General features: G+C 42.5%; 1 protein-coding gene and 1 long non-coding RNA gene across 2 annotated transcripts in view; both read right to left on the reverse strand.

The window, feature by feature from the left end:
- The window catches only part of Dbx2 (developing brain homeobox 2), a 32,824-nt gene extending 15,836 nt beyond the window's left edge, over nucleotides 1-16,988 (reverse strand). The window contains exons 1-2 of the mRNA XM_006974327.4: nucleotides 16,335-16,988; nucleotides 1,746-1,841 (exon numbers count right to left, since the gene is read on the reverse strand). Coding sequence (XP_006974389.2) covers nucleotides 1,746-1,841; nucleotides 16,335-16,668 — 430 coding nt within the window. The 5' untranslated portion in view covers nucleotides 16,669-16,988. The remainder of the gene's footprint in view (nucleotides 1-1,745; nucleotides 1,842-16,334) is intronic.
- A 4,352-nt stretch (nucleotides 16,989-21,340) lies between these two features.
- The window catches only part of LOC121824291 (uncharacterized), a 32,095-nt gene continuing 25,744 nt past the window's right edge, over nucleotides 21,341-27,691 (reverse strand). Inside the window, exon 3 of the long non-coding RNA XR_006066119.2 lies at nucleotides 21,341-21,657. This is a non-coding gene — a long non-coding RNA (uncharacterized LOC121824291). The remainder of the gene's footprint in view (nucleotides 21,658-27,691) is intronic.

The raw sequence follows: 27,691 nt of genomic DNA on the forward strand, positions 1-27,691 counted from the left end.
ACCTCTATAAAATAAGTACACCGTGCCGGCCATGTACACCCACATGCCTGAACATCCCTGTCACATGAAACTTCGATGCCTCTTTCCACACACCTGAACTGTAGCACTAGCAACCTTCTGAAGGAAAAGATTCCAAGATGGAGTAAGTGAAACAAAGTGTGAGACCCCGTTCATAGACAGAGGTGCCTCTGAGATGAGGTTCTTAACATCTGGGTTTGCGTCTCCTCCAGACGTCTTTGCCTGCCACTCCAATATCTGGTGATAAATGGTCCCTTAATTTGCACAAGTTTTCAATCGCCCTCGTAGGGGACCACCTTGAAGGAGCGAGTAAAAGGTTTAGTCATGGTTTCTATCCCACTATTCAAATTCAATACATTCCAGTTAAATCGACAATTAATAGGTCACTGCCAAAATAGCCGTGTATCAGTCCTGGTTAATAAACAATCCCCACAGTTGATAATGGGCCCTGTGTATTCAGCAAGTCCCTATATACAGTCAGCTCGGGCACTAAATCCCCTTTCAGGTGGACAGGGCTATATGGGAAGATGAGCTAGAATGAGTCTATAAAAGTCACTTTCATTCACTGCTTTATTTTCAGTCAAGGGCTTTAAATGGTGTCCAGAAATTCACTTGGAATGTGAAGCAGAAGAAAAGACTGACACACAGAGCCTGGCTTTATGACCACACAAAAGGACAAATGACCCTTGCCCAAGCCCTCTCACTGTGCGATGGTCCCTAAAGTTCATCGGCGGAGTGAAAAATCGTGGTGAGGTCGCGTGTGGATGAGTCCAGCAAAAGTGAGGATTGGTCACGGGTCTGTCACCCATTGTAGCCACGTCCCGGCCGTGTAAAGCGCTCTGTGGGAAAGTATCAGCCCCCTAAAGAGAAGCTCAGAAGCCTGCAGCTCATTAAACAGCAGCATTTGCTGCCTCGCTTGTTGGGAGTCATTTTTTTTTTTTTGTGGGGCAACCGCTCTCCCTGAAACATCCATAAAAACGCACGAACACATACGGGGCGGTGGGGGTTGAAAACGGCCGTGCGGCTGTGGCTCGGGACTCGCCCTGGCTCCATCCACTCTCCCCTGGCGTGGGTGTGTGCCCGTGGGAGTGCCTTCTCCTCCCTCCACGGCCTGCCTCACCCTAAAGCTCGTCCTGTGGATTCTACTGACATCCCAGGACACCTGTATGCACGAGAGAGGGCGGGCACCGCGCTGCTCTTCCGTTCGGTTCCTCCTCTTCTCGGCCAGACACGAATGCATTTTGCTTTTTGAATGTCTAGAGAGCAGTTCCCTGAAAACATTTCCCCAGGAAGACAGAGGCAAGAATTTACCCCCCTCTTTCTTTATAACCTCCAGTTTCTAAGTGTTTTCTAGACCTGTAACTTTGGGAGTCTTCTGAAACCGAATGGAAACGCCACACAGCCCCTCTCTTTACCCACTTCCCCCTTCTTTAAAAGAAAGAGCCAAACTGGACCCTCTAAGACCTTTTATACCACATGGAAAACAAGCCCTTGCCTTGGCCTGTCAGCTCCGGGCTTAGTGTGGCCGAAAACCGTCTCACAATCGTCCACTGTGCCGGGGTTTGATAATCTCTGGAAACCTCCTGAATAGGGTCGCTGTGATTTTGAGTGAGGAATTAGCTCCTTGCCGCTGCACTACTGCCAATTAGCTTCCCGGAGCACATTAAACCCTGCTGCTTCGGTTTACAGAATAACTGAGGCATTGCTGATGGAGCATTAAAACTTACTTGGAAAAGCTGTGGGGGAGGCGGGGCGCCTGCAGGACCCACCGCAGCACGCAGAGTAGAAGGGCAGGGCGCTCAGGAGGAAGGGTTTGGAAGGCACTGTGGGGAGAGAGCATGGATCTCACTGATTAACCGTTCCTCTGACCCAGTCTCCAAACCTCCAGCTTTCCCCCCGCCAAGGCCCCGGGTAAAAGCACTCCATGGCTGAACCTTACCTCAGTTCTAACTTGTGCTGAAATTAAAGTCATTTGGAAGTGTCAAAGGTGCTTGCCAAGTACTTTCCTCGGGATTTGGAGGATGTTGTGGAAAGACTCAAGGCCGTGTGGTTGTAATTACAAATAATGAATAGCGACTGTTCTTTTATACAAGGCACACTAGAGTGATAGTATGCAAGGGGCATCTGCAATGATGGACTCATCCGCGTCTGCCCTGGCCAACATGGCAGCTTCTGGCCAAACGGAATTGCCAAGCTCAAATACGGCTAGCGAGCGTGAGCAGGTACTAAATCTTCAGACAAAATTAATTTAAATTTAAAGAGGCTCTTGTGGCTAAGGATTACAACATTAAATGGCATGGTTCTAAACGTTCTACTTACCAAGAAACAATTTAAATGCCTGGCTTTTTGAAGAGATTATATCACATCGGTGTTCATTTTCATGTTATATGAAAGATGTAGTTAACTGGATTCCCAAGACGGTAAGAACTAATTTACTGAACAGTTCCTTAGTAAAAGTACTGTTTCTGATCCCGGGTCACTTGTTTTAAAGTATGTAAGAACGATTACATTGCCTCTCAAGGTAAATCTAGCTACCTGAAAGCATGTTTACATTGTAGTGAGTCATCCCCTAGTTCTGTCCTGTTTAGTTTACTCAAGCACATGATTCATAAAGCTGTTAAGACATGTTCATGGGACCCTGCACGTGTGAGGAGGAGGCCTAATTGGGTGTCTAAACAGTCATGAGGGTTTTTTTATTATGATCATATATTGTTCTGACATTTTGACTACACCATCACAGACATAATAATCATTTGAATATAATATTCAAGAAAAAAATTTGAACTCCATAGAAAAACAGCTATGAAGACTATCATGGACTCTAATAGCTATTGTTATTGAGAACTAAGTGCTAAGTCTGGTTAAATGTCTTCTACATACCGTGTCCTTTAATAAAATGCATTTAGTACAGTATAAATATGGGGTGTCACCATTTCCTGAAGGTGGGCACCCGCTTTTACCCTGACATACAAAGCAGCATTGCCTGACATATTATAAACAGTCAGATTTTTAAGAATTGAATAAATGATCTTTAAAATAAAGAACAGGTCTTCTAAGGAAATGGGGGTAAAACATTAACTTTATTCTGCTCCCCCAGAACACCCTCAAATATGGCATCTCTTGAGATTGATAACCTTGAAATCTAAATTTCAAATGAAAATAAAGGGTTTTTTTTTTTTTTTTAATTTTCTCTTGTGTTCAGTTGGCAATAGCTCCCCTCTTCTGGATCACACCAGGGACTCTCACTTGGATTGGATGTGCATATACACCGCTTTAAACACAGTGTTTTCAGACATTCACTTTTATCAACCAAAAAAGCATTTACTTATTTGAACTGATTTCTTTAAAGGGTATGATAAGACAAATAGATTGCCCAAGAAAAAATATCTATGATATTTGTAGAAGCTTGAGGGCCTCAAAATTGTAAAAACTAGTTAGGAACCAGTGCCTATCCCTCCTATCACACGATCTTGAGATGTCAATATTAATGTTTTTACTTTTTAAATACATTTCTAAAAAAAGTTAAGGGTTCTTAAAATTTGAAACTAAGCAAAGACATGAAATGACAAGTGATTTTGATTTAAAAAGTGATTTAAAATTAATTAAAAATACCTTTATTACTATTATGAATTGTTCTAGTGTTGACCATAAACCATCACAGAAATGATAAATAATTTTATATGAGTTTTATTTACATTTTGTATTATAAGAGTAGTCCATGGAATCTTAATGTGGCCACCTGAACAAGATCTGCATAAAGACACCAACTGACATTCCAACATGGATGGAGAAAATCTCACAAGGCCCCACTCCTAAATGAAGAACTACAGGCAATGGCAGCCACTAAGAGAGGAAGAATCGGTCTTCTCTAGGGACAAGCTGCCTGATATGTTGTCCAGACCCAAGTGGTCAACCTTAAAGACACACAATGTATAAGCAGCACTGATGGGACTCCACATATGTGTGTGTGTGGGGGGGGAATCACAATAATAATTAAAGAAGTCTTGAAGTTGAGAGGTAATAGGGAGGATTTGGGAGTTGCTGAAGGCAGAGAGTATGGGCTGGAAATGATGTAAATACAGTAGCCATATACAAAATTCTCAAAAAAAAAAAAACTTAACGAAGAGTATGGCATCTTTAAGTAACATTTCCATCACTGTCATGCATATATGAAACACTTTGAAAATGGTAATGTATTCCCAGGTACAAAAATGTTTTCAAACATTTTTAACTCACTACTTCTCCAAAATGAGCATTCTTTACATAATTATCATGGCTATAGTGCTTTTAGGCTCTTCTTTGTTTTTACTAGGTAGGAAAAAAAGATTCAGCAACATTGCAATTACATACATAAAGCTAAACATTTATCATGCTACCTAGGAGCATCAAAACTGTGTATGTCCATTTGAGTTTTGTTCAAGTATAGAACATAGAGCAAAACAGTGCAAGGTATAAATAAAGTGTACATTTTCCAATTCTAAAAAAAAATGGAAAATAATGGTTAGAAAGCATTAGTTTACATGAGACAGGACACCAATTAAACTCCTATGGTTTGAAAGCATGTGATCAGATGTTAAACCAGAAATGGTTTTAACTGAACAGTCTGCTATACTGCCATGCATTGCTCCATTTGAAATTTGTAAACAAAATGACACCCAAATCTGTAATTACAGGAATATAATCAAAGTCTACAGTAACAATGCTAATTGGGGCAATAGAAACTGGCATTCACGTTGCGACATGGCTGGACTAGCAGTTCTATTGTGCAGAATGTTCTCACCATTCAAATCATCTCTCGGACACACAGACTTAGCAGGAGATTAGTCAGCTCTTGATTGCTATACATAAATACACCTTATTTAAGCTGGTTTATGTGGAAATTGCTGTGAAATTCCAATTAAGTGCTCCTCTTTTCACATCTGACAGAAGTCAAGTACCAATCCATCTGAGTCTGAGACAGCGAGCGTGCTGAACCGTCATAGGCAACCCACATTTAAAATAGCACAAAGAGCTCAAAATATATGTCACACTTTTAATATTTGTAAACAGCATAGTTTTTTTTTTCAACGCCTCGAGGAAAAGGCAAACTGAGGCTGAGGAGAACAAGTGTGAGGCTGACAGATGTGTGAAAACCTTTAAGCCCTTAGCAACTGCTTTGAAGATGCTCTGGGAAAAAAAAAAGGCAGGAAAAGGGCAATTTAATCCTCGATAAACATTTCAGATTCAATCACTGGAGGCTGGATGCTGTTATTTCACCATTTGTCACAGCAGGCTCCCTGGCTGGTCGCTGGAGTCATGGTGTTTGTAGAGTACTTGGCGCAGGCTGGCCCTGGACTGGTCATGAATTTAGCACATTCTCTCTCCACTCATTGACACTGGACTTCAAAGGCACAGGCATCTGGAACGTGACCGGATTCTTTCAAAAATGTTAAAAACGAGCAAGATAAATCATCTTGATTATAAATCATCTTGATTTTCACATAACAACTGTTGGTTAGCTAGGAGGGTAGGGACGTGACCAGTTACTAGCTAAGAGCTGGAGTCTAGAAAATGGAGAAAAAAGCCAATGGCCTGAGGTCAGGTGGTCCAGCTTTACTGTGCTTTATCAGTGCGAGGCTTCTGAGTCCATAGCACACCAACACCCCTAACTTCCTGTTTCTCTGGGGAACTTCCGTTAGTAACAAAATAAATTAAACTTGAACTGGAACCTAAAATCTGCATCCAAACAGCCAAAGTTTAAACATTCACACATAAAACTCATGAGCCTTCTTTCCACACTCTTTTTTTTACTAATTAAATGTATTCATTTATTTTACATCTTGACCGAAATTTCCCCGCCCTCCTCTCCCCCACACTCTTTTATCAGATATTCTGCTCATTTGAAGAAACAAATTCACCACAGTGATCAATTACTTAACAATGTTAAACACTTACAGCTGATTTAATGATGAAATATCCTTTTAAAAGAGAATACTACTAAGCACATGGATTTGTCGTTAAGTATCCCCCAGTCTAAGACAGCTATTAGTCCCACTACAGAAAAATAACCTTCAAACTTTTATTGTCTAGAACATTCCATTCTAATGGCTTTTTGCTATTTTCGTTCTTCTTTACTGATAGAGAATAACAATGCCCATCTAAACAGTGTGAAAGCAGCTCCTGCAAGATGTGTACTGACTGACTTAAGACCATGTCTCAGAGAAAGAGTGCAAAAAGTCGCCAGTGAGATTTCCAAATAAATCTCAGGAACCATCACAATGGATGTGGATTGCACAGTACATTTGAGAAGAAGCAGGGAAAACTCACTTACTAAGCCAAAATGTAAAATCAACCAAACAAAAACGTGTAGAAAAAAACATGATGGAGAATTAAGTTTCCAACGTTTTTATGACATCCTTCAAGTGCCAGGTTCTCAGGCACTTGGAATAAAAAGAAATCCAAACTGCGACTTGAAAATCGCCCGCAGTTGAAGAGACTGTCTAGACTAGAGTGGACCCAAAGACAAAGCTTTAAAGGATGGCGAACCTCTGTCTGGAGCATCAGGCCTAAGGACTACCCATCCTTTAACAAGGCCTCCTGTGTGCTGTCACACAGCCAATTTGAAGCAATCCATTCGTGTGATCCGGTTGCAAACTTTCCGTCAGTCAGCGGGGAAGTAAGAAAGTTCATCCCTTACCTTTCTGGTCCTCTGGAAACAACAGAAGTGAGCAGTTTGGGGTTTTTCCTCAAGTCTTTCACAGACAGAAAATAACAGTGTGTGAGGATGGCTCATGAGAAGGTATTCCCCGTGAAATAAATGCTACTTGCTTAATCCTGTCCTTTGAATCCACGTCCAAGATGAGCGGCATTCTATCAAGTGCTAAGCCCTGCACTGTCTGCTAGTACTACAAGGACAAAAAGGGAAAATTCCCATTCCTTGAAAAACTTGATTTTTATTTTTGTATGCACTTACAGATTGGAGGTAAAACTTTCCCAGTACTCCAATTACTCCTGTTCTATCAGACCTGATGCATTCCCCAAGAAGATAAAAGTTAAGAATTTCATACTATTTCCCTAACCAATGGTCCTCAGCTATGAATATGCATTAGAGTCATCTGGGATACTACTTTACAAAAATACTGATGCCTGGACCCCATAACTGGGTTAAGTCTCACTTGGTTTGTAAGAGGCCCCTTGTATGGTATTGGTTCAAAAACTCCACAAGTCATTGTAATGTCTAGCCAGGATGACGTCACTGAAAAGAACATAAAACAACACCTAGTAGATAGTAGTGGTCAATTGATGTTAGCCTTTCCCCTGTCCAGATCACGTGTAAGTGGAGGGCAATACTAAGACAACATAGGAAAAGAAGGTGTATAGCCCAGACTTCTGCTGCAATATTTAAGCAAGTAGCTAGACTGTGTTACACAACTGTAATCCCTGCATTCTGAAATATACAAATGAATAATATATATAAAATATAATATATAATATGATATATAATATATAATATAGTACTCATATGTACATATGAGTACAAATGAGTACTATATATATGCAAATATACATATATAGGTAGTTAGTTATCTAGTTAATTAGGAAGGTTTGGCTAAGGGGGTCTTGAAGCGTAAAAAACATCTTTGGACCTCCATTTGAAAAGCACTCAGAATAACAAAAGGCAGAGAAAGGCATTCTAGTTATGAAAGGTCACATGTACAAAAGAATGGGTAGAGCAGGTTAAGGACACCAGTCTAGCTGCTGGGACAAGGTCAAAGGCGCAAACAGTACAAAATATAGCTAAGAACAGTTAGATGGACCTGCTGAGATGAAAGCCTTGATCCCAAAGCAAGTATTTTCATTCTAGCTTGAGTCAAAAGGGATAAATTTGTGTTTTCCAGACTAGCTTGGTAATAGGAAGAAAGCTACATTTGAAAATCTCACTGGACATTGCAAGTGTCCAAATGTCTTGTCGGTGACACCACACTGTGGCAACAGGTACTAATAAGAATATATTTAGATACTTCCACCAACATCTTGATCCAAGATCAACAAGTGGATTTGCCTGGCTTCCCCTCAAGGTAGCACACTAGATCTTGGTGACCCTCATAGGAGTCCAGGGTCACTCTGCTGTGTCACCATGGTCCATTACACAGCTCTAAGAAAGTGAGCTGAATTTGAGGGAGTTTTTTATACTACAAAGTTTACACTATAGGGGAACACTATTAAGTAATGGCATCCACAGCTCCCAGAATGTCACTTCTGCGAAGTCTCCCTGAGCTCCCGCTATTTATCACTCGTGATGGAATCCTATGCCGGTCTACTGCAGAAGCTGGCTCCAACAGGAATCATCCTACCCCTCTTGGCAGGATTTAAACAGCTACAGTGGTGTGATAGGCTCCCTACTACTAAGAAGTGGAATCAATTTTTTCATCCGGAACATCAGGTGGTCTTGGCGACCTTCTCAATCATGCTGTTGGTAGGGCAGCATCTTAGAACTTCCAAGACCTGCCATGTTTAGTTAGCGGCTCCAGAACGTCCCAAGTTCCCAAACCATGTGGGCTTTATTTTCAGAACTCTCTCCATTTAGAGCCCAGAAACCATGCAATAAAAAGGTCAAGACATTAAAGAATCCAAAGATGGATGAAAAGCTCCAGCTGAGCATCCAGTCACCAGCCAATATCAACTGCCAGCCATGTGGGCGGCACCTTGGACATGCAGCGCATGGAGCTTGGACATCCAGCGACAACCTCGGGACACTCCCAGTGAGAAACTCTCAGCTGAGCTCAGTCAGCCTACAGAAGGAAGGAAAATGAACAAACTTGTTTGTTTGCTTGTTTCTAGTCTACAAAATGCCAATGTGGATTCTTATAGTATTTTAACTATAATAAACTAGAGGAAGCACCTCTCACATCTTTTCCTGTCTCTTACCAGTAAGCTTTTGAGGCACATGCTTGAACGTTAAATGTTGATGCTAACCTCTGCTCTCATTTTGAAATGAGGCATCTTGAACCACTCTGGACTATACAATTAGTTAACACAAAGCACTTACTTAAATCTAGACCTTAAAATCATGGGTGGTTGCTTAGGGCTCAAATAATGATAAAATACATTAAAATATCCTGAACTTGCCATTTATGCTTTGGATGAAGGATTGGCAAACTTTCATGGACCTGAAAGTAAACATTCTAGGATTTGTGAGTCATGCAGTATCTGCAACAACCATTGAGTTTCTGTTTATAATGCAAAGCACCTAGAGAAGATACATAAACATATAGTGCGATCATGCCCCTCCTTTAAAGGCTTGGAGGGCTTTGTGGATTTCAGACTCAGTGTACCTACAGAGTTGTTGGATATGCCTAGATCCAGTTTGGGCTAGTCTATTAGGAACCTGCCCGAAGTCATGGCTTCTTCTCTCACTGAGGTACAAAAGCTGTGTCAAAAGGGAACTTATTCAAAGTATTCAAGACTTAAAGTGTAAAAAAAAAAAAAAAAAACAAGAAATTCGGAGACTTCAGTAGGATTTGTAAAAACATATCACACATTCTACTTCCAATGGTCACTTAGAGTTATCAAAATTAAGGATGCCAAGATACTTGCTCACAAAACAGGAAACCAAAAGCCCTGCCCTCTCAGGGATATTTATTAAAAGAAAGTTATTAAATATTTAGCAATATACACAAAAAGGCTCAAGCTTCTTGGCTTCTTTTCTTTCTTCCTTTTTTCCTTTCCTTCTCCTAAATGCTGTAGTTCTGCAACAAAGGTCTAAAAACTTATAGCAGCTTTTTGATCTTTAACTTCAGAGAGAATTTTAGGACCTAAAGTTTACTGTTCACATAACTCACAAAAATATGCCCCTGATCTATCCATAACTAATAGCCAGTTGACAAAATGAATAATACTATTAAAAAGGAAATGAGTTATGGTAACTTTATATAAAGTGATGAATCGCTCAGCATTGCCAAGTTAAGTACTGACTGGAGGCTACAAGGAATGAAAGGTGGAGATTTCATTAAACGTGGAAACATAACTGGAAGTAAAATAAAGTACATTGAAATAAAATATACAAGGGTCCAGTAAGCATGTTCCATGTTAAGGCAAAAATCCAATTTCTTACTCAGAGTGCATAAAACAGAAGAATGATCTAACGAAGTTTTAAATGAAGGCTCTAACAAGCATTCTTAGATAAGAATCATATTGTTTCAGTTTACTGTTTCCCTTTTTACTCCTGGCCAATGCCAGGTGCATTTGAATGAAAACCTATTCACACTGACCTAAAATTTGTGTATCTCATTGTGTGTAGACATGGGTGTGGGGAAGTGTGAGTCAGAGAAAACTCTGAAGAGTAGTGAATCAGATTTTTTAAAAGATGGCGCGGGGATGAAGATGAAGAAGAGTTCCCTATTATCCCAGGCATGATGGTGAATGACTATAACCTCCGCACTTAGGAGGCTGAGGAAGGAGGAGCAGAAGTTCAAAGATAGACGTCGGGACAAAACAGAAAAGTTCTAGATAAAGTAGAAAAGGTGCCAAACCAGAATGGGCTATAACTGTGAGATCCAGTTTCAAAAATCAAAAGAAGTAAGATGGATTCTGAAGTTATGGGCAATGTCAACAATGCAAATTTGGTAGCTATGGTGGTCTGAATGTAGCTGGCCCCCATGATCTCACAGGGAGTGGCATTATTAGGAGGTGTGGCTTTATTGGAGTAGGGGTGGCCTTGTTGGAGGAAGTGTATCACTGTGGGGACGGGCTTTGAGGTTTCCTGTGCTCAGGATACCACCCAATGTCACAGTTGACTTCCTGTTGCCTACAAGATCTAGAACTCTCAGCTATTCCTCCAGCACCAAGTCTGCTTGCATGCCGTCAAGCTCTCTGCCATGATGATAATGTAAGTGAGCCCCCTCAATGAAATGTTTTATTTATAAGAGTTGCCATGGTCATGGTGTCTCTTCACACCGAGAGAAATCATAACTAAGACAGTAGTTAAAAGGTAGATAGCAGAATAAAATAATACTCTCTTTAAAAAGAGGGACACATTTGTTTAAACATTTTAAGAAAAATTTCCCTTGTGTATAGGCTTTTACAACCAAAAAATCAGAAAGAAATTTAGAACACAATTACTAAACAGAAATTAGGCACAGACAGCAGTCCTTTACTGACAAGTCACCCTCATATCTACTTGGCTAAGTACAAAAAACGTCAAACAGAGACGTTTTCTGGTGAGCACGAGAAGCCTAAGGGGGCAGCACAGGAGGAGGAAGACACAAATAGATACTGAAGACGGGGATACAGCACTTGCCCAGCATGTGCAGGGTCCTGGTAAAGTCCCAGCCCTGGGTAAAGACAAAAGTCACCTTTGACCATTGCAAGATGCCTTACCCCATATGGCCTCCTTATCTGGCAGAGCCACGAACCTGAATACTGTTTAAAATCTATGTAATATTCATAAAGTTCTGGGCATTCAAGCTATGATACCTCTTAATCCCTGAAGTCACTGAAAGTAGGAACTACATGGAAAGTAGAACTAAACTAGGAAATAGCAATGGCTATTAATACAAGTGTCCATTAAGATTCACTTGTCGGAGTAAAGTCACGAATGTTCACTGATGGGAGGTGCAGAGGTGCTGAGGTTGGAGGACCATTTCCAAGTCAGATGCTGTTTTGTAAATAGTGTGGCTTGTCTCCATCAGCATTAAAGTAAAGGATCTGTGAGTACTACTCATGATAAGGACTGCTTCTTGAACCTAAGGGCATTGCTTAACTTGGAGACTATGCAACCAAATTTGCTCAGAATTTTTCATGGATTGTGTAAGTCATGCATGTATATGTTAACTACAAAGACATGCTAATCAGGTTATAAAATATGCAGATATACTAAGAATATGGTTCTGCTATTCCCAGCAGAAGACGGCAGAGGCAATGGCCAGAGCAAAGGACTGCTTCAAGGGGGCCATCAGTCCCGTTCTGAATCCCACATTCTTGTTGCCCTGGTTCCGTTCAGCATCATTAACATTCCAGGGTCCAAGGTTTCAATTTGCCAAAAACAAAGCTAGAGTACAGTTTATCAATAAAGTTTTCAGAACCATGCTTTGCCAAAAGCCTAAAACAGTTTTACAGTCACGGTGTTGGTGTGTCTCAATGAAGGGAAAATAAAATGCCATTCTGAATGCAGGACACAAATACAAGTAAGTTAGACAGAGTCAAGAATTAGTAGGCCAACGATTTTCTGGATGACAGATGGATAGGATAGTCAGAAAATACGTTAAAATGTTGACAGTAAAAAGCAACCCCAGATTAGTTACAGAAAAAAAAAACCCACAACCAAAAAAGGCACCAATTTTGCTTTTGTGGGCTACACAATAGAACATACATGTTAACACAACTTAAAGAATGTTTAACTCACTTACCCAGAATAAACATTTGCTTTCTAATCCTTTTAAATGCACACAAGTGGATTTAATAGACAGTAAGCTACTTTTGTATCGAATGCTTTCTTAATATTTTAAACAAATGTCATTAAAATGCAAAGTTACCTGTTACATTCAATTTGAAGAGAATTGATGACCCAGCCATCAACGGGGAAATTCGCAGGACAGTCTCATAACTAAGAAAAATTCATATTTTTTCTTTCAGAAATTTCAAGAGCCCCCTTTTAAGTATACAAAGACATGAATATTCTAAAATGCGCACTATTTTATAAATGATGAGGATAACGAGCTTTGGGGATATTACCTTTAATATTTAGATTTCACTTGCAAAGCTTCCTGAGCCCCACTAATAAACTGTAATGGGTCAGAGACATCTTTCCTTCAGGTGAAAAGCAGAGGTGACTCCTCATTACCTGCTGTCAGTAAATGTGTCTCCCTCGGGCCTTCAGAAATGCTCTTTTGGCGCAGACCGCTTATTGCTTAGAGTCTCTTCCGCCAGAGTGTTCCAGCTTGCTGATTCTTGGGGACTGAGCAACGAAGCTCTGCTCGCGCCCCTGAGCTGAGGAGCTGGAGCCTTTTAAGGTAAGTAAAGCCCTTTTGCAGCCACAGAATCTTTCCTGATTTATTCTCTTGTGGAAGTCTTCCCTATGAGATCTCCTTAGAATCAACACAAGACTAACCCAAGGCAGTGGACTGAAGATTGGGGACATTTTTTTTTTCTCTTTCTGGAGTTTATACACGTTTAAAGTGGCACTTAGGACAAAACCAAAATTAGCAAGTGAAATAATTTTATCATAGAAAACAATCGCCATGCCAACAGCTACCTTCCGGCCTCCTATGAGGATTAAAGAAGCTCAGCATTGTGAAAATGATTGGACCCTGAGAGCAGGGACCTGTCACTCCACAAGGGCAGAAATAGCCACTGCTTTTTCAATGGCTGTGCCAATCACCTAGAACAGAGCCAGATACGTGATGGACCCCACGCTTTGCTGAATGGATGAGTTATATGGTGTAATTAATAGTATATAACCAAAATAACAAAGTGAAAATACAAACAGTGAAACAGATCATCGATTTTAGACGGGGTGATCTATATAAAGCAACTGTGGTCATTTCTGACCAGTTAGTAGTTCATTGAGAGTAGTCAACAAATTAAGGTCGACAAAAATAAGTGTAGTCAACGTGTTAAAATTATTTAAATCGCATTTTATGATTCTTTTCCCAAGTCAATATATAAAAAGGCTCAGAACTTATGCTGAAGGGTTTCAGATGGGAGTTGATGGTAACATGCTTGTCTACCATGCGTAAGGCCCCAATTCAGTCTCCACCACTGACCAAAACCACAACAAACTGATACCTCACTGGTTATTTCCCAAAGAGAGTTATTGTTATCTTTGGGGGAGGGGGGAACAGCTCTTCTAAGAACCCTACAGAATGTCAGTCACAGGCTGCCGATGTTCCTGGGTACAGCATTTGCTTGCACAGCATGTATGAGACCCTGAGATCAGCCCCCAGTTGTGGGAGTGACATCGGCCACACCCCCTCACCTGATCCCCAGATGATCCTTAAAGCCACTGTCACTTAACAGCTTCACAAGTGCTAGATGAAGGAGTTCCTGCCTTTACTAAGACAGGGCAGCACCATTTAAAACGACGGCAGTGTTCAGAAAACTGCATTTTCTCCTAAATTCTACACATAAATGAGTGTAGATCCAGTTTGAAGCAGCATATTTTTGGTCATGGATTTACAACGGGTTTTCCCTCCCTCTCTTTAGATACTTTTCTAGATTGAAAATGTGGATGCTTCCTTCCCAAAAATGCATTTTGAAACCAAGGATTGCTTGTTCATATTAAAATTAACCTAGGGGGAAAAATGGACTCCTCGATGAGGATTGAAGTAATCATTTAGTAAAACGTAAACTATAGTAGAATATTTCAAATTATGCTCTCTTAATTACTTTTTTTTTAAAAAAAACTCACCCTTTTTTTTGCATTTGGACACTTGAGTAAGTATACCAAAATGAGTATGCTCTTGTAAAATAAATAATGTTGGAAACCCCTTCTCCATTAATCACAGTATTTGGAGTGAAATGGGTATGTGTACAAAATTATTTTGTGGGTTACTGAGGTACCCATGCTAATTTGCACTTAGCTTAACCACTGAGGAGTCAACAAAGGGTTCAGCTACGTGATTCTGCATGCCTGAAACTCAATCACCAGCCATCTCAGAATTCTTTAAAAATAACTTCCGTGAACACAGTTCTAAACCTGCCAATCACCAAATCGTCTTGAAAAAAAAAAGTTACTTGTGTGACATTATTTACTTATTTGTGGACAGGTGAACCTCTCTTTCACATTTCTAAACTGTAATATTTCAAAAAGAGCTGCGTTCACGTCTCCTCGGCACACAGACGTTTCCAAGGCTCACAGACCCTGCCTTAAGTTGAGCTTGCTCCTCTCCCAGGCTGCAAACGGCTTTCCCAGCACTTAGGTTCTACACTCTGTGGACGAGACCGGTGTTAATAATTTCATTTGTTCCGTTCTGTTAGTAGCCATTTCAAGTGAAAGGCCAGGACAGGTTCTAAACACGCTAAATTCTATAAAGCCATTAGCAATAAATTTGATCTGGCAGTTTGCTGGGACAATGGAAACTGTTGAAAGGCGTGTTAGTCACTCCGGATGAGCCCACCGGAATTAAAAGAATGAGTTAAGATCTTCTAAGGATGTAGTAAATAATAATAATAATAATCCAGTTGGATCGCAGTTTCCCAGTCGCTTGGAGACTTTGTTAAGGTCTGGCTTCAGCTGTATGTACCTTGTATTTAACTCAGCTGCCGGCAGCCTTCCATCCAATCCCACTAGTTAGGTTTTATTCGGTAAAAATAAAAATAAATACATACTTATATGTAATTAATATAAATAAAATATATTCAAATATAAATATTATCAATAAGCTCAAAGTGCCCTTCTTTCAGTAAATTCCTGTTTATGGGTGAACTTCCTACTTGAATTGCCAGTCAACAGTTTATCAGCTAGCTCAGAACGATGCACGCCTCGGTCGGCATTGATCTTTCTACCTCAAGAGATCCAAACTGTGAACGGGAACAGAAGTCCAAAGTTTGTGCAACTCTTTTCAAGCCATCGACCCCCAGCAAGGCAGCGGCAAGATTTCCTGTCCCCAAGCCCCGCTGCACCACACAGTTCAGCCAACAACTTTCCGGAGATGCAGTCCTGACCTTGGGGACCGGAGCCAGGCAGCTAGAAATGCCAAACCCGGAGTATCCCCGCTGAGATCAAACTGCCCTGGTAGCCCAGCCACCTGTTGAAGGAAGGAGGCTTGGAATGACAGGGCTGAATGGGGTGGAGAGGAAAGATACCAGAACTGGTGTGCCCTTCCTAACTCCACAAGTGGCATCCGTACCCCCAGCTCAGCTCGCTGTAGCGGGCCACCCGGGTAGCATTCATCCGGAGCTGGGTGAGACTCACTAACCAAGATGGGGCTTTTGGCTCAGGGTCCAGCGGCAGGGCTCACCTGGGGCTGAGGTTCCCATAGAGCTGAGGCTCCCCTGGAACCAAGGCTTCCCCTTCCCCGGGCTAACGTTCTTTTGGGCTGAGGCTCCCCTAGACTGAAGTTCCCTCTGGGCTGAGGCTCCCCTGGGTCGAGGCTTCCCTGGGCTGAAATTTCCCTGGGCTCAGGCTCCTCTGGATTGAGGCTCCTGTGGGTCAAGACTCCCCTGGGCTGAGGTCCCCCTGGATCTAGGCTCGCCTAGGTCGAGGTTCCCTTGGGACCAAGGCTCCCCAGGGCTAATGCTCTCCTGTACTGAGGCTCGCACCCCTGGGTCGAGGCTCTGCAGAGCTGAGGTTCCCCTGGACTGAGGCTCTCCTAGGCTCTGCCTTGACCAAAGCTCACCTGGGGTTGAGGGTTGGAAGGCACTGTCTCGGTCCCCTGAAACCCGGCCAGGCATCTGGAAGGCCCAGCGCGCACCACCGTAGGGCCCGGCTGGGCACAGCTTGAGCGGCACTGGGCTGGCAGGCAGCGGTCGCAACTGCGGACACTCGGGACCCGGCGCGGGGCGCGGGGGCGGGGGTGCGTGCGTGGGCCCGGCCCCTGCGCGCAGCAAGTTCTCAATCAGGAAACTCTTGCCCAGGCTGCCGAAGCCCGGCGCTGGGAGGCCGAGGAGTGCCGAGGACGCCACCACATCCCAGTAGGCTCCGGCCTGGGCAGCCACGGCGCTGGGCAGCATGGTGCGCGCCCGCTGCCCGGGAGCCGCGGGGAGCGAGTGCGCGGGGACGGGGACTGGGAAGGGATCGGGAAGGCGAGGTGCGTCCCTGGCCCTTGGTGGCGCCTCTGGCAGAGTCCGGGAGCAGTCTGCAGATCAGGACAGGGTTTTCACACCACCACGGAAGGTGTGTCCGGCCCATCCATTCATGTCATCCTGCCCACAAAGTGACAGATGCGGCCAACAATGGGGGCAATGAGAGTCCGGGCTCCAGCGAGGGGAGGGGACTCTGGCTGAGGAGGTGGGCGTGGAGGGGACGGGAAAGGGGCGCTGCCACTCTGCCTGCCAAGCCTTGACCCTGGTGCTGGAGCCCTGGGCTCTCTGGTATTGATTATCATGAACTTCTAGGGGGCACGAAATGTGATCGCTGAAGCGCGGTTGTCATCAGGGAGAGTGGAAAATGTTGACATTTGGGTGTCTCTGTTATAAGGAGAAAGGAGATAGTTTTTCCTGGATATTTTTGCAAAATTCGTTTCCAATGATTTCATGTCAGGCTCTCTTTTTTAGTAAGATACGTTTTAAGGATTCTGGAGAGAGGTGACTACACCTTCAGTCTAGAAGAGATGATGTAATCAGTTTTGATTTAAAGCAGAGCCTGGGGCTGAAGAGATGGTTTTCAATGCTGGCTGCTCCAACAGAGGCCCCGAGTTCAGTTCTCAGCGTCCCATGTAACTCCAGCTCCAGGGGACTGGATGCTCTCTCAGGGCCTCCACCGGCCCCCTACACACAAGGGCACATACCCACAAAAGGACAGCTAACTAAAAACAAAATTTTTTTTAAAGATCTTCTTATTCTGTATCCATTGCCAGTGGGATACTTTTCTAAAGAGAGAGAGAGACAAAAGTACTTCATTATTTAGAATTACACTGGTTTTGTTTTTTGTTTTGGTTTTTTGGGTTTTTTTGTTTTGTTTTGTTTTGTTTTTGTTTTTTTGTTTTGTTTTGTTTTGTTTTTGCCTGAAAACTTAAGTATTTTTAGTCAACTGTTTGTGGAGACTGGACCAGATGGAGTGTGTGTGTGTGTGTGTGTGAGAGAGAGAGAGGGGGGGGGCTTTTAACTACAAGACTTCAAAAGCCTCTGACTTTGGAAACTGTCAATGGAGTGTTAAAACTGTGACTCCAATTAACACTTACTCTCTTTCCCTAATTTAGATGTATTTATTTAGGATAAGACTTTATTAGAGTTTCTGCAGAGTTTGCACTCACATGTCTGGTTTTATTTCTTGCCCTAAAAATAATTTGGGCTTGGTTTCAATTTACTTAAAAGCCCGCCTTGAGTTGCCAGGTTAGGAAGCTAATTTTCCTTTTAAGATTTCATGTCTTGGGAGCTGTCAAGATGGTCTGATGGGTAAAGGCACTTGCCATCAAAAATGATGACCAAAGTTTGATCTCCGGAATCCACACGGTGGGAGAGAACTGACTTCCAAACGTTGTCCTCTGAGTTCCACACAACTGTCATGGAATACACACACACACACACACACACACACACACACACACACACACACACACATCACAAGCACTCGTTTCTTGCTGTTGTTTCATCTTTTGGTGAGTTGGTTACTTTATGCTTTACTGACACCAAATATGAACAATATTTTCTAAAAATCCCTCCTCAAAGATCCCCCTCAAAAGCCAAATTCATAAAGCTGTCATTGCTTTCTAATATAGTAGACAGTTTTATCACAGTAGTAATGTGAGCAAAATTATGTGCAAGGCTGAGGTAGATCACCAGTATACATTCACTTATTGATTTTAGTTAACAGGCCTTCACTGAACATTTAATATGTTTTGAGCATGGCAGTGGTCCTAGGAATATGTAGAAAAGATCTAGTCCTCACCCCATAGGAACTCTCAGCAAAGCAATGTACCAGGAAGGACTTCACGCCTGAGGGAATATGAGAGCTAGAACCTTCTGGAAGTCTTCCCAGAACTGAGTCTCCAAGGACGACAGTAAGTAGTATTTGAAAGGGAACATATGGAGTTGTGACTGTTGAGATGAGGGGTGGAGCAGAAACTAGATGGCCACGGTCGTCCCTTCACGGTATCTTCCATCTCCTGTTGGTATTTGCAGGCAAGCTTGGTAGCCAATACTTTACCCATGTTAGCTCATTTATATCTTCACACTACCATGGGGTTGGCGCTGCTGTTTATCCCAGTGTTGCTGATGTAGCACAGAGACATAATTATCCCGGGGCTAAGCTAAATCCCAAGTGACATTCCACAGCTTCACTCTTAACCATTGAGTCGGATCACCTCCCTCTTCAGGAACCTAGGCACCATGCTGAGTCATCACCTGACCATTTCTTTGTGCACGTGAGGATGAGAAGCAGGCCTTCCTTTTCCTTTCGTGGATAATAACAAGGAAGATCTGAGTCCAGACTGACTGTTGCATCAGCCAACTTACCACTGTTGGAGAAATCTAGATACAAAATGACAGGGAATGTCATAAAACGAGTGACGAGAACAAAGAAATAGAAGAGACCAATGGTGCAAACGTTCAGTCTATGACCGGATGATGACAGAGCTCTGACACAGAGCCGGTTGCCCACTCCCCAAAGGACATTTGGTAGTTTCTGGAGATTTGGGGGACTGCCAGAACACGTGACAGAACTGTCTACTGGCATAAAGAGGTGAGGGATTCTGCTAAGCATCCTACAATGTCCAACCTAACTCCCACAGCAAAGAGTCGTCTGCTCTGATACCCGCCAGTGCCACAGCCAAGAAAGCCTGATTATGGAGGACGAAGAGATCGACAAGGTTGCTTCTGCTTCTTGTGTTTGAGGGTTCAGAAACAACTCTCTTTGGAGCACGGGGACTTGTAGGATGGGGATCGGGCTTTAGATGGGGGAGGTGATCAAAAGTGTGGAGAGAGTGCTCTGGTGTTTGTGAGGACTTCTGGGGTGAATACAGGGTGAAAAGAGAAATGTATACAGAGAAAATACAGGGGAATGCCAACATTTAAAGAGAGAGAAAACCAAACAGCAGCTATGAGCAAGCCTGAAAAGCAGCAAGGACTTAAAGATAGTAATTGCTACAGAAGAAACAATGGGGCCATGAGAACTCTGTCTTTTGTTTTGTTTTGTTTTTCGAGACAGGGTTTCTCTGTGTGTAGCTTTGCACCTGTCCTGGAACTCACTCTGTAGCCCAGGCTGGCCTCGAACTCACAGAGATCCGCCTGCCTCTGCCTCCCAAGTGCTGGGATTAAAGGTGTGTGCCACCACCGCCCAGCTAGAACTCTGTCTTTATGAATATGTGAGTACTTATTATGGGAAGACTGGAGGCTTCACGTTCTCTCTCTATATCCCTTACCCTCTCGTTGCCTTTCTGCCTACATAGCCTCCAGCACTCTGAGAACTGTGTCTTTTCTTTATAAATTTCCCAGTGTGTTGTGCTGTTGTAAATGGACTAAGATAGAAATGAAGAGACAATGGTGTCACTGAAGATGTTTCAACAAAGAAGGATGGGAGGCCTTGGCAAAGAAGGACTGTATGCTTAGTACTTTCCTTTATCAAAAACACAGTCAGAAAACAATGTGTCTATCTCTCTTGCAGGCTGGGTCATGGATGATGAAATCCAGGTGGAAGTGATTCATTTTCCTGCCCTCTTTTCCTTGTCTAACAACCCACAAGCTCTTTACTCACTTTCGGATGTAGAGGTCCAGCTGAGGACCATGAGTCCCTAGGGAATGGTGATGCCAAAGGTGGAGTTAGCCTGAGACCCTCCATGTCCACCGAAGACCAATGAACAACTGTACCTGTGGGTCAGGACCATTGTGAAGAATGACTGATTGAGTACCACTGTCAAGACTTAGTGATCACTTTCCTAAGTGTATCTTTGACTACTTTAATCCATACCCCAACTCTACAAATGCCCCTCAGACCACGAGGAGAAGCTTAATCCTTAGAGACTTAAGCAAGAACTTTTTTCAAGAGGAAGAAAGCATTTTGTTGAGGGTTAACAGAAGGGAGGAAAGTACAAGGGAAGAGGAAACAGGAGGAAAGCTAAAGGGACTATGGGATTAACTTCTTCCGGGGAGAACCACCAAAAGACCAAAAACATGCTTCCATCCAAGCACAGCTGGGTAAACTGATGAGTTTGCGTAGGTTTACTTTCAGGGGCACAGGTTAAGAGCTACTTATAGAAGCATGGGCTGTTGAAGACAAATCTGTTTTCTTGCCAACAACTGCTAACTACGTGTGTATTCTCAGGAAGAGTGGGGCTTCATGCTACTTGTGAGGCCCTCGGTAGGACCACCTCATGAGCCCTGCATGTCTTGCTTTGTGAGTCTGTGGGCCATGTGTCCCCTCCATGAGGGGATGGGAGAAGGTTCAGTCTTGTGAGGCCCTTGTGTGTGTGATCACAGCTGCTGATCTCAGGATGGCAGTGGCCACGCAGGAACCCAACACAGTGATCTACCACTTATAGAGTAGAAAGAAGAGATATGTGTCTATGATTGGGGAAAAAGAGGTCATTCTGAAGTGAACTGAAGTAGAGCAGAGATGGAGTTTGATGGAGCAAAGCTCTTGTCCTCAAAGGCTGAGAGAGAGCAGTATCCACGGTTCAGGTGGGACAATTTAAATTGGGGGAGAAGAAATCATATTGTACTCACTTGAGAGAAAATGGGGAAGCGTAGATGGATTCCGGGATGTTTGCTTGTGGCCTGTGTCTACTATCTCCTTGGCAAAGGAGCTGTGGAGAGGACAGAGCATGTGCTAAGAGCTGTGCGTGAAAACCACCTGTTCCTGGTACTCCCTCTGTGTAGTGGGTCTGTTTCCTTTACAGTCCAAACTAATGGGGCTTCCTTTTCCTCTCCACCAGACACTCTCCTCGGTTCTGTTTCTGGGCCAGTCACAGTATCTGTTTTCCTCACCAGATGAGAAGCGACTCTTGAAAAAGCAGTCGAGAGCATCTCCTTCCTCTCTTAAGTTTCTGTGCTTTCTTGAGAAGAAACCTGGTAGAAGAGAGAAAAGTTGGATCATCTCAAGATCCCAACCGATGACAGTCGCACAAGTGAGCACAGCCCAGATCCAGCAAAAGATCTAGCCCATGGACCCAAACTCATGCAAAACAGCAAATGATTACGATTTTAAGCCAGTAAGTCGGGGGTGGGCTGTTATTCAAATTGTACTGAACACTTGGGATAGTGGTTTTGCCTTCCTTGGGATCAGGATCAGTTTCTTATTGGTAACGATGTATTTATCCCTCACTCACAGAGCTGCTGCATGGTGTTCTGCTTTAAAACATCTTCACGATGATGCCACTATTGGTGGAATCGAATTACAGTCATGATTAGCATGAAGTTCAAAATGAGGTTATTTGTTGAGAAGAGGAGCAAGAGGGTGGAGTCAGTGTAAGTGAGGAGGAGAGGAGGGAGAAGCCTGGCTAAGGCTTGAGAACATGAGTTTGTAGGAGGTTTTTCAACGAGCCATTATAGTCTTATCTTCCTCACAAGTTGAAGACTTGTGAAGGTAGTGATAAACTACCCATGGTGAGTTCTTCTAGTAAGTTATGTTTTCAAAGGGACCTAAATAACACAAGGTGTCACTGAAGATAAGGATCTTACAGTGTAGACTGGGGAGGGGAATAGGAAAGGTGGAATACATCCTGGGGAGGCAGGGACCAGTGATCTCAATGGGACACAGGCTTTGTGTATCAGGAACACCACCATAAAAATGATTATTAAATAAATGGTTATGATCACCAAGAGCTAAGATTATCAAAACCTGTGGCTAGGAATTCATTAGCCCAACCAAGGTGAAGGAACCTGCTAATGTTGTTTGGCCACAGAGACACATTATCCTACTGTCTTTTAAATGTTTGTGGGGGTTTTTTAAAACATTTTTTTAGATTTATTTATTTATTATGTATACAGCATATATGACTGCAGGCCAGAAGAGGGTACCAGATCTCATTACAGATGGTTGTGAGCCACCATGTGGTTGCTGGGAATTGAACTCAGGACCTCTGGAAGAGCAGTCAGTGCTCTTAACCTCTAAGCCATCTCTCCAGCCCAATGTTTGTGGTTTTATCCATAGATTTGCACTGTCCCTAACCGTAGTCAGAGAAGCTTTGTATTTCTGGGCAGAGGTTAATGCAGAGACATGTAACTGTTCTAAATGCTGATACTAAGCAACTGTGAATGCTTCACTATCAATGGAACATCTGTACCGATACTCTCCACCCCTACCCCAAGGCTCAGAGAACATTATGGAAGAGGTAGTATAAAGAACATAAGAGTTGTGGGCTGGAGAGATGGCTCAGAGATTAACAGCACTGGCTGCTCTTCCAGAGGTCCTGAGTTCAATTCTCAGCACCCACATGGTGACTCACAACCATCTGTAATCAGATCTGGTGCCCTCTTCTGGCCTGCAGTCATACACGCAGGCAGAACACTATGCATAATAAATATATAAATCTTAAAAAAAAAAAAAAAAAAGAACATAAGAGTTAATGGGTGGGCAGAAGAGCTATAAAAAGGAACTTACAGCTACTGTGGTTCTGTGCACAAGATCAAACCAGTTAAAGGTTCCAGCAGGGAATCGAAAGGTGTTCCCAAATCCCGGTCCTTAGTTGAAGAGCTATATGCAGGTGATGGTTACTGTGGAAAAGAATCTCTTTTCTTTAAGGAGTGGCAATAGCAGACTGCCAATGTCCCACTGAGTAACCCCACAGCCATGGGCAAATGCGCAGCACTGTTGAGACTCATTGGGTTATTTTTTAAAAGAAGTTTTGAAGCTAAAAGGAGATATATTAAGAAAAGGAGGCATATATAATTAAGATGCATTGTACACATCTACGAAATCTTCAAAGAATAATTGTTTTTTGAAGAACTAAGATTCCAAAGACAAAGCAGTTTGAATTAATGAGACTGTCCAGCGTATAGTCAAGGGAGTAAGTGACAGCTAAGGTTTCCGGAAGTGAGTGACATCGGGGGTCAAGGCATTAGATGAAATATCCCTGTAGAAACTGAGTCACCAGGGATGCCCAGCCAGCTTTCTTACATGTGGTAGGAAAAGCGGGGTCCATGACAGCTCTAAAGCTTCGATCTCAAAAGACTGTTGGCAAGTTAATTTTCTCCATTTGCAGTTCAAATGATGTTGGCAAAAGCTTTGATGACATGTCTGCACTGGGACCTAGAGAGGCAGGCTGTGATGACTAGATATAAATTATTATTGAGAAAAACCACAGTGTCCCAAGATATGATGGTGTTTATTTCCCAACAATGAAATAGAGGTTGGTACATTAAAACAAACAGCAACTGTGTGCACCGTGCACCACAAACGCAAGACTATAATGTCATCTCTACATGATAGCTGTAGTTCAAAACCTCAGCTGTGGCTTCAGGACCCACCCCATAACACATAGAGACACATGCTCAGAAATGTCTGGGTCCACTTCTGTGACACAGTGAGCTTGGAAGACCCAGTCACATAAGACAAAAGAAGACCAGTCTAGGAGCACATCAAAATGGCACAGGGACCAAACCAAAGGATCTCCTACTAGAAGGATCGAATGACTTCTGTGTTAAAACAAATATTGACTACAGTGATCTGAAGCACACCAAAAGTTAAAAAAAAAAAAACTGTGAGTTTGTAATATTTAATAATAATAATAATGAACAATAACAATATTAAAACTTACCACTTCCTTTGCATTGTTGAGTGCTAAGGTACTAATTCAGTAGCACACACACTAGAACATTATTCTGTACCTTAGCATAATCAAGTAATTGATAATGGGCAACTACTCCTCCACAGAAGAGCCTTTGTATAAGATAACAATACAAAAGTAATGACAGAATTAGAGTCTCATCATTACAAAAAAGAAGGATGAATCAGGCATGTGATGACACTTGATATATGAGTCAACTTTATCTTATAAGACAATGCTAACTTATATGTTTCCTGACAAAGGCCCAGTAACTGGCCCTTCTGTCTACAGGCCCTTCCATTCTAACTTTAAACCCAGTTGTGTGACTTATTTTGGCCAAGGAAATAGTAAGCTTGAACTTGAGAAAGCATTAGAAAGTTTCTTCTCCCATCCTTGAACCTAAACATGGGGTGGCACTTCAATACAGACGTTACATGTACATGGTACAGAACTGATCCAGCTGAGATCATCCTAAACCAGTCAGATCCCAGTCTCTCATGTAGTCTTGAGGAGAAATTTAAATACTATTTAGATCTGACCAAACCTCTTCAAGTAATGTATAGAACAGAAAGGCATATTCATTCCTTGGGGAGACAGTCTCCAGAGGCTACAATGCAGAACCTTCTGGGTAACAAATAGCCAATTTCTTGATAAATGCTGAGAAAAAAAAAGAGAGACTTGTTATAGATTAAAGAGAGATCTGGGATCTTTGATAATGTGAAACAGGTAGGCTTAGATCCTCACTGGAACAAATTAATGTTTAAAAAGACAATTGAGGACACTTGAGCCTTGATTAAATATTTGATGCTATTAAAAACTTACTGTTTGGTTTCAGATGTAGTAATGTATTATTTTTAAGAGTCTGTGGCAAATGAAGGTGTGTGTGCGTGAGTGTGTGTGTAGCCAAGACAATTATGTTCCAAACTAATCTACATGGCTAGAGAAGTGATCAATGAAACAGGAAATTCTATGAGTGTTGAAGTGAGACAGTGCTATCGATCCATTCAACTATTTTCTATATTTTTAAATTTTACACTATAAAAATAAAAAAAGATCCCAGCACTCAGGAGGCAGAGGCAGGCAGATCTCTGTGAGTTTGAGGCCAGCCTGGACTACCAAGTGAATCCCAGGAAAGGCGCAAAGCTACACAGAGAAACCCTGTCTCGAAAAAACCAAAAAATAAATAAATAAATAAAATAAAAATAAAAATAAAAAAGGACTTTTTCAGCTACCAATTATTTTCCCCAAGTAGGTACAGCTAACAGTTTCCTGTACGTATTCCCAGATTTCCTTAATCACACATGATGGCAAATCCCATATAAAGAAATATGCAATGGTGTATAAGACAAGGTTAAATTAAATAAAGTAAATCCCACAGATATTTGTTTGCCTATGAGCAAACACTCTAATATTACATAAATAAATGTATAATTAACTAGAAGGGACATTTGGTACCTACAATCTAGCCTGTCAAATTTCACATTTCACTAAGATTAAAAGCACACACAAATATTTTTGCATTAGTAAAAATTGTCTACAAAAATGCATACCCTTTCATGAATAAAATAAAATGTATTTTAGAGTCATGGATAGACAGGCCTTGAAGATGTATTTTCACTCTTTACCAAATGTCTACTTAGTTAACTGTGTAAACCAGTCTTCTGCAGAATTTGCCAAGCCAGATCATTTACCCTTAAAATGCTCCCGGCCCAACTGTCTGAGCCCCCTGCCCCGGCCATGGTCTTCACTAGCAGAGTCTTTTCAAGTGTCCGTGGCTGCCCCGGGGAAGGCTCACTCCACATAGCTCTGTGCAATCAAACGCACGAATAATTCCAGATTCTCACAGTTCAGCGTCAGCCTTGCCACCGTCTCCGCACAAAGCGAAGCATTTTCGGCATACATGGGACAATATCTGATTGAGAATTTGAAATGATGTCTGTCTAAGTTCTGACAAGAACGTAATTAAGAGAAACCACACTTGACAGTATGTCTGAGGAAAACAATCGTCTTATTGTCTGAGTGGTGCGGCTTTAGTTGGTCTTCAGTCTCGCTTTAGCTTTCTAGAACGCTATGTATCTGCGCCGCACTGAATAATTAGAAATCCGTCAGCCTAAGGAACTGGTCTGCACAGGCTCATTATTTAGCTCCAGGTTATACAAACCTTAGGGCTGGTTATTTGTAATAATCAAGAAGTGGCTACTACAGAACTTGAGATATTTTTTATCTTCAATTAACACCAGAAGATTGTTGTTTTCATGACCACAATGGATATTATAAGTGATTTTTCACTGTTATGAATAGTTAAAGTAGTAGAGAAATGTATTCCCACATTTATACAAAAGCCTATAGATTCTGGAGTGGAGCCCCATAGACTAATTCTGAACCAGTCTTACCATCAAAAAGAGCATCTGCCCTTAAAACATGCAGGTCCAATCTGCCTTTGGAGCACACCAGTGCTCTCGCCTTGGCTGCTGCCTGGTTACTAGTCTGTGGAGAGAAGCCATCTCTCCTAACCCCACCCAGGATCATCCTGGATGGTCAACTGGGCCACATGTTCCCAACAGAATGCTTCTCACTGCGGATGGGCTTGGACAGGTGAGAGGCAAGGTGTGGCAGAGTTCATAAACAGTGTGTACTGTCTCTGTGACGACTTGCACATACATTGTTCAACTGCAGCATGGATGTCAGCTTCAGTCTATGAGGATTACCTCTCTGTGCGGCAGCATCCTTGCTTATTATTAGAGGCTACTGACACTTAAGGAAGGGAACTCCATAGTTGAGAATAACTAAATACACTCAGGTCATTTTGTCTTTCTTTTTTACATAGTAATTGTTGATGTTGTTGTTGTTGGTGGTGGTGGGGTGTGTGTGTGTGTGTGTGTGTGTGTGTGTGTGTGTGTGTGTTTCACACATGCCAATGTGAGGTCAGAGGACAATTTGGAGAACTTGGTTCTTTCCTTCCACCACGTGGGTCCCGGGATCGAACTCGGGTCCTCAGAAGAACTTCCATGGTCTGTGCTAAAATCTGGCTCCTGCGCATCAGCCAGGATACAAGCAATGGGTAGCATCAGCCAGCTGCTGAGAAGGGGGAGAACACCTGCTTGGCACACAGGTTTCTAATCCATCTCATCTCTGGGCTGTAGAAGCAGACTGGATTGAAATCACACTGGGGCTTTGTACAAGGTGCTATTCCTGGTTCAACATGGAACCTGTTTAGGGCCTAAGGATGCTGACTGGAATGTTAAAGTAACCTGGATAGCAGATTCTGATGGTCTGTACTGGGTTTGTAGCAATGACAATAGACACGGGGGAGTTTCACACCTATCTCGGTGGCA

This window comes from Peromyscus maniculatus, chromosome 20 (assembly GCF_049852395.1).
Source record: "Peromyscus maniculatus bairdii isolate BWxNUB_F1_BW_parent chromosome 20, HU_Pman_BW_mat_3.1, whole genome shotgun sequence".
Classification (NCBI taxonomy): Eukaryota; Metazoa; Chordata; class Mammalia; order Rodentia; family Cricetidae; genus Peromyscus; species Peromyscus maniculatus.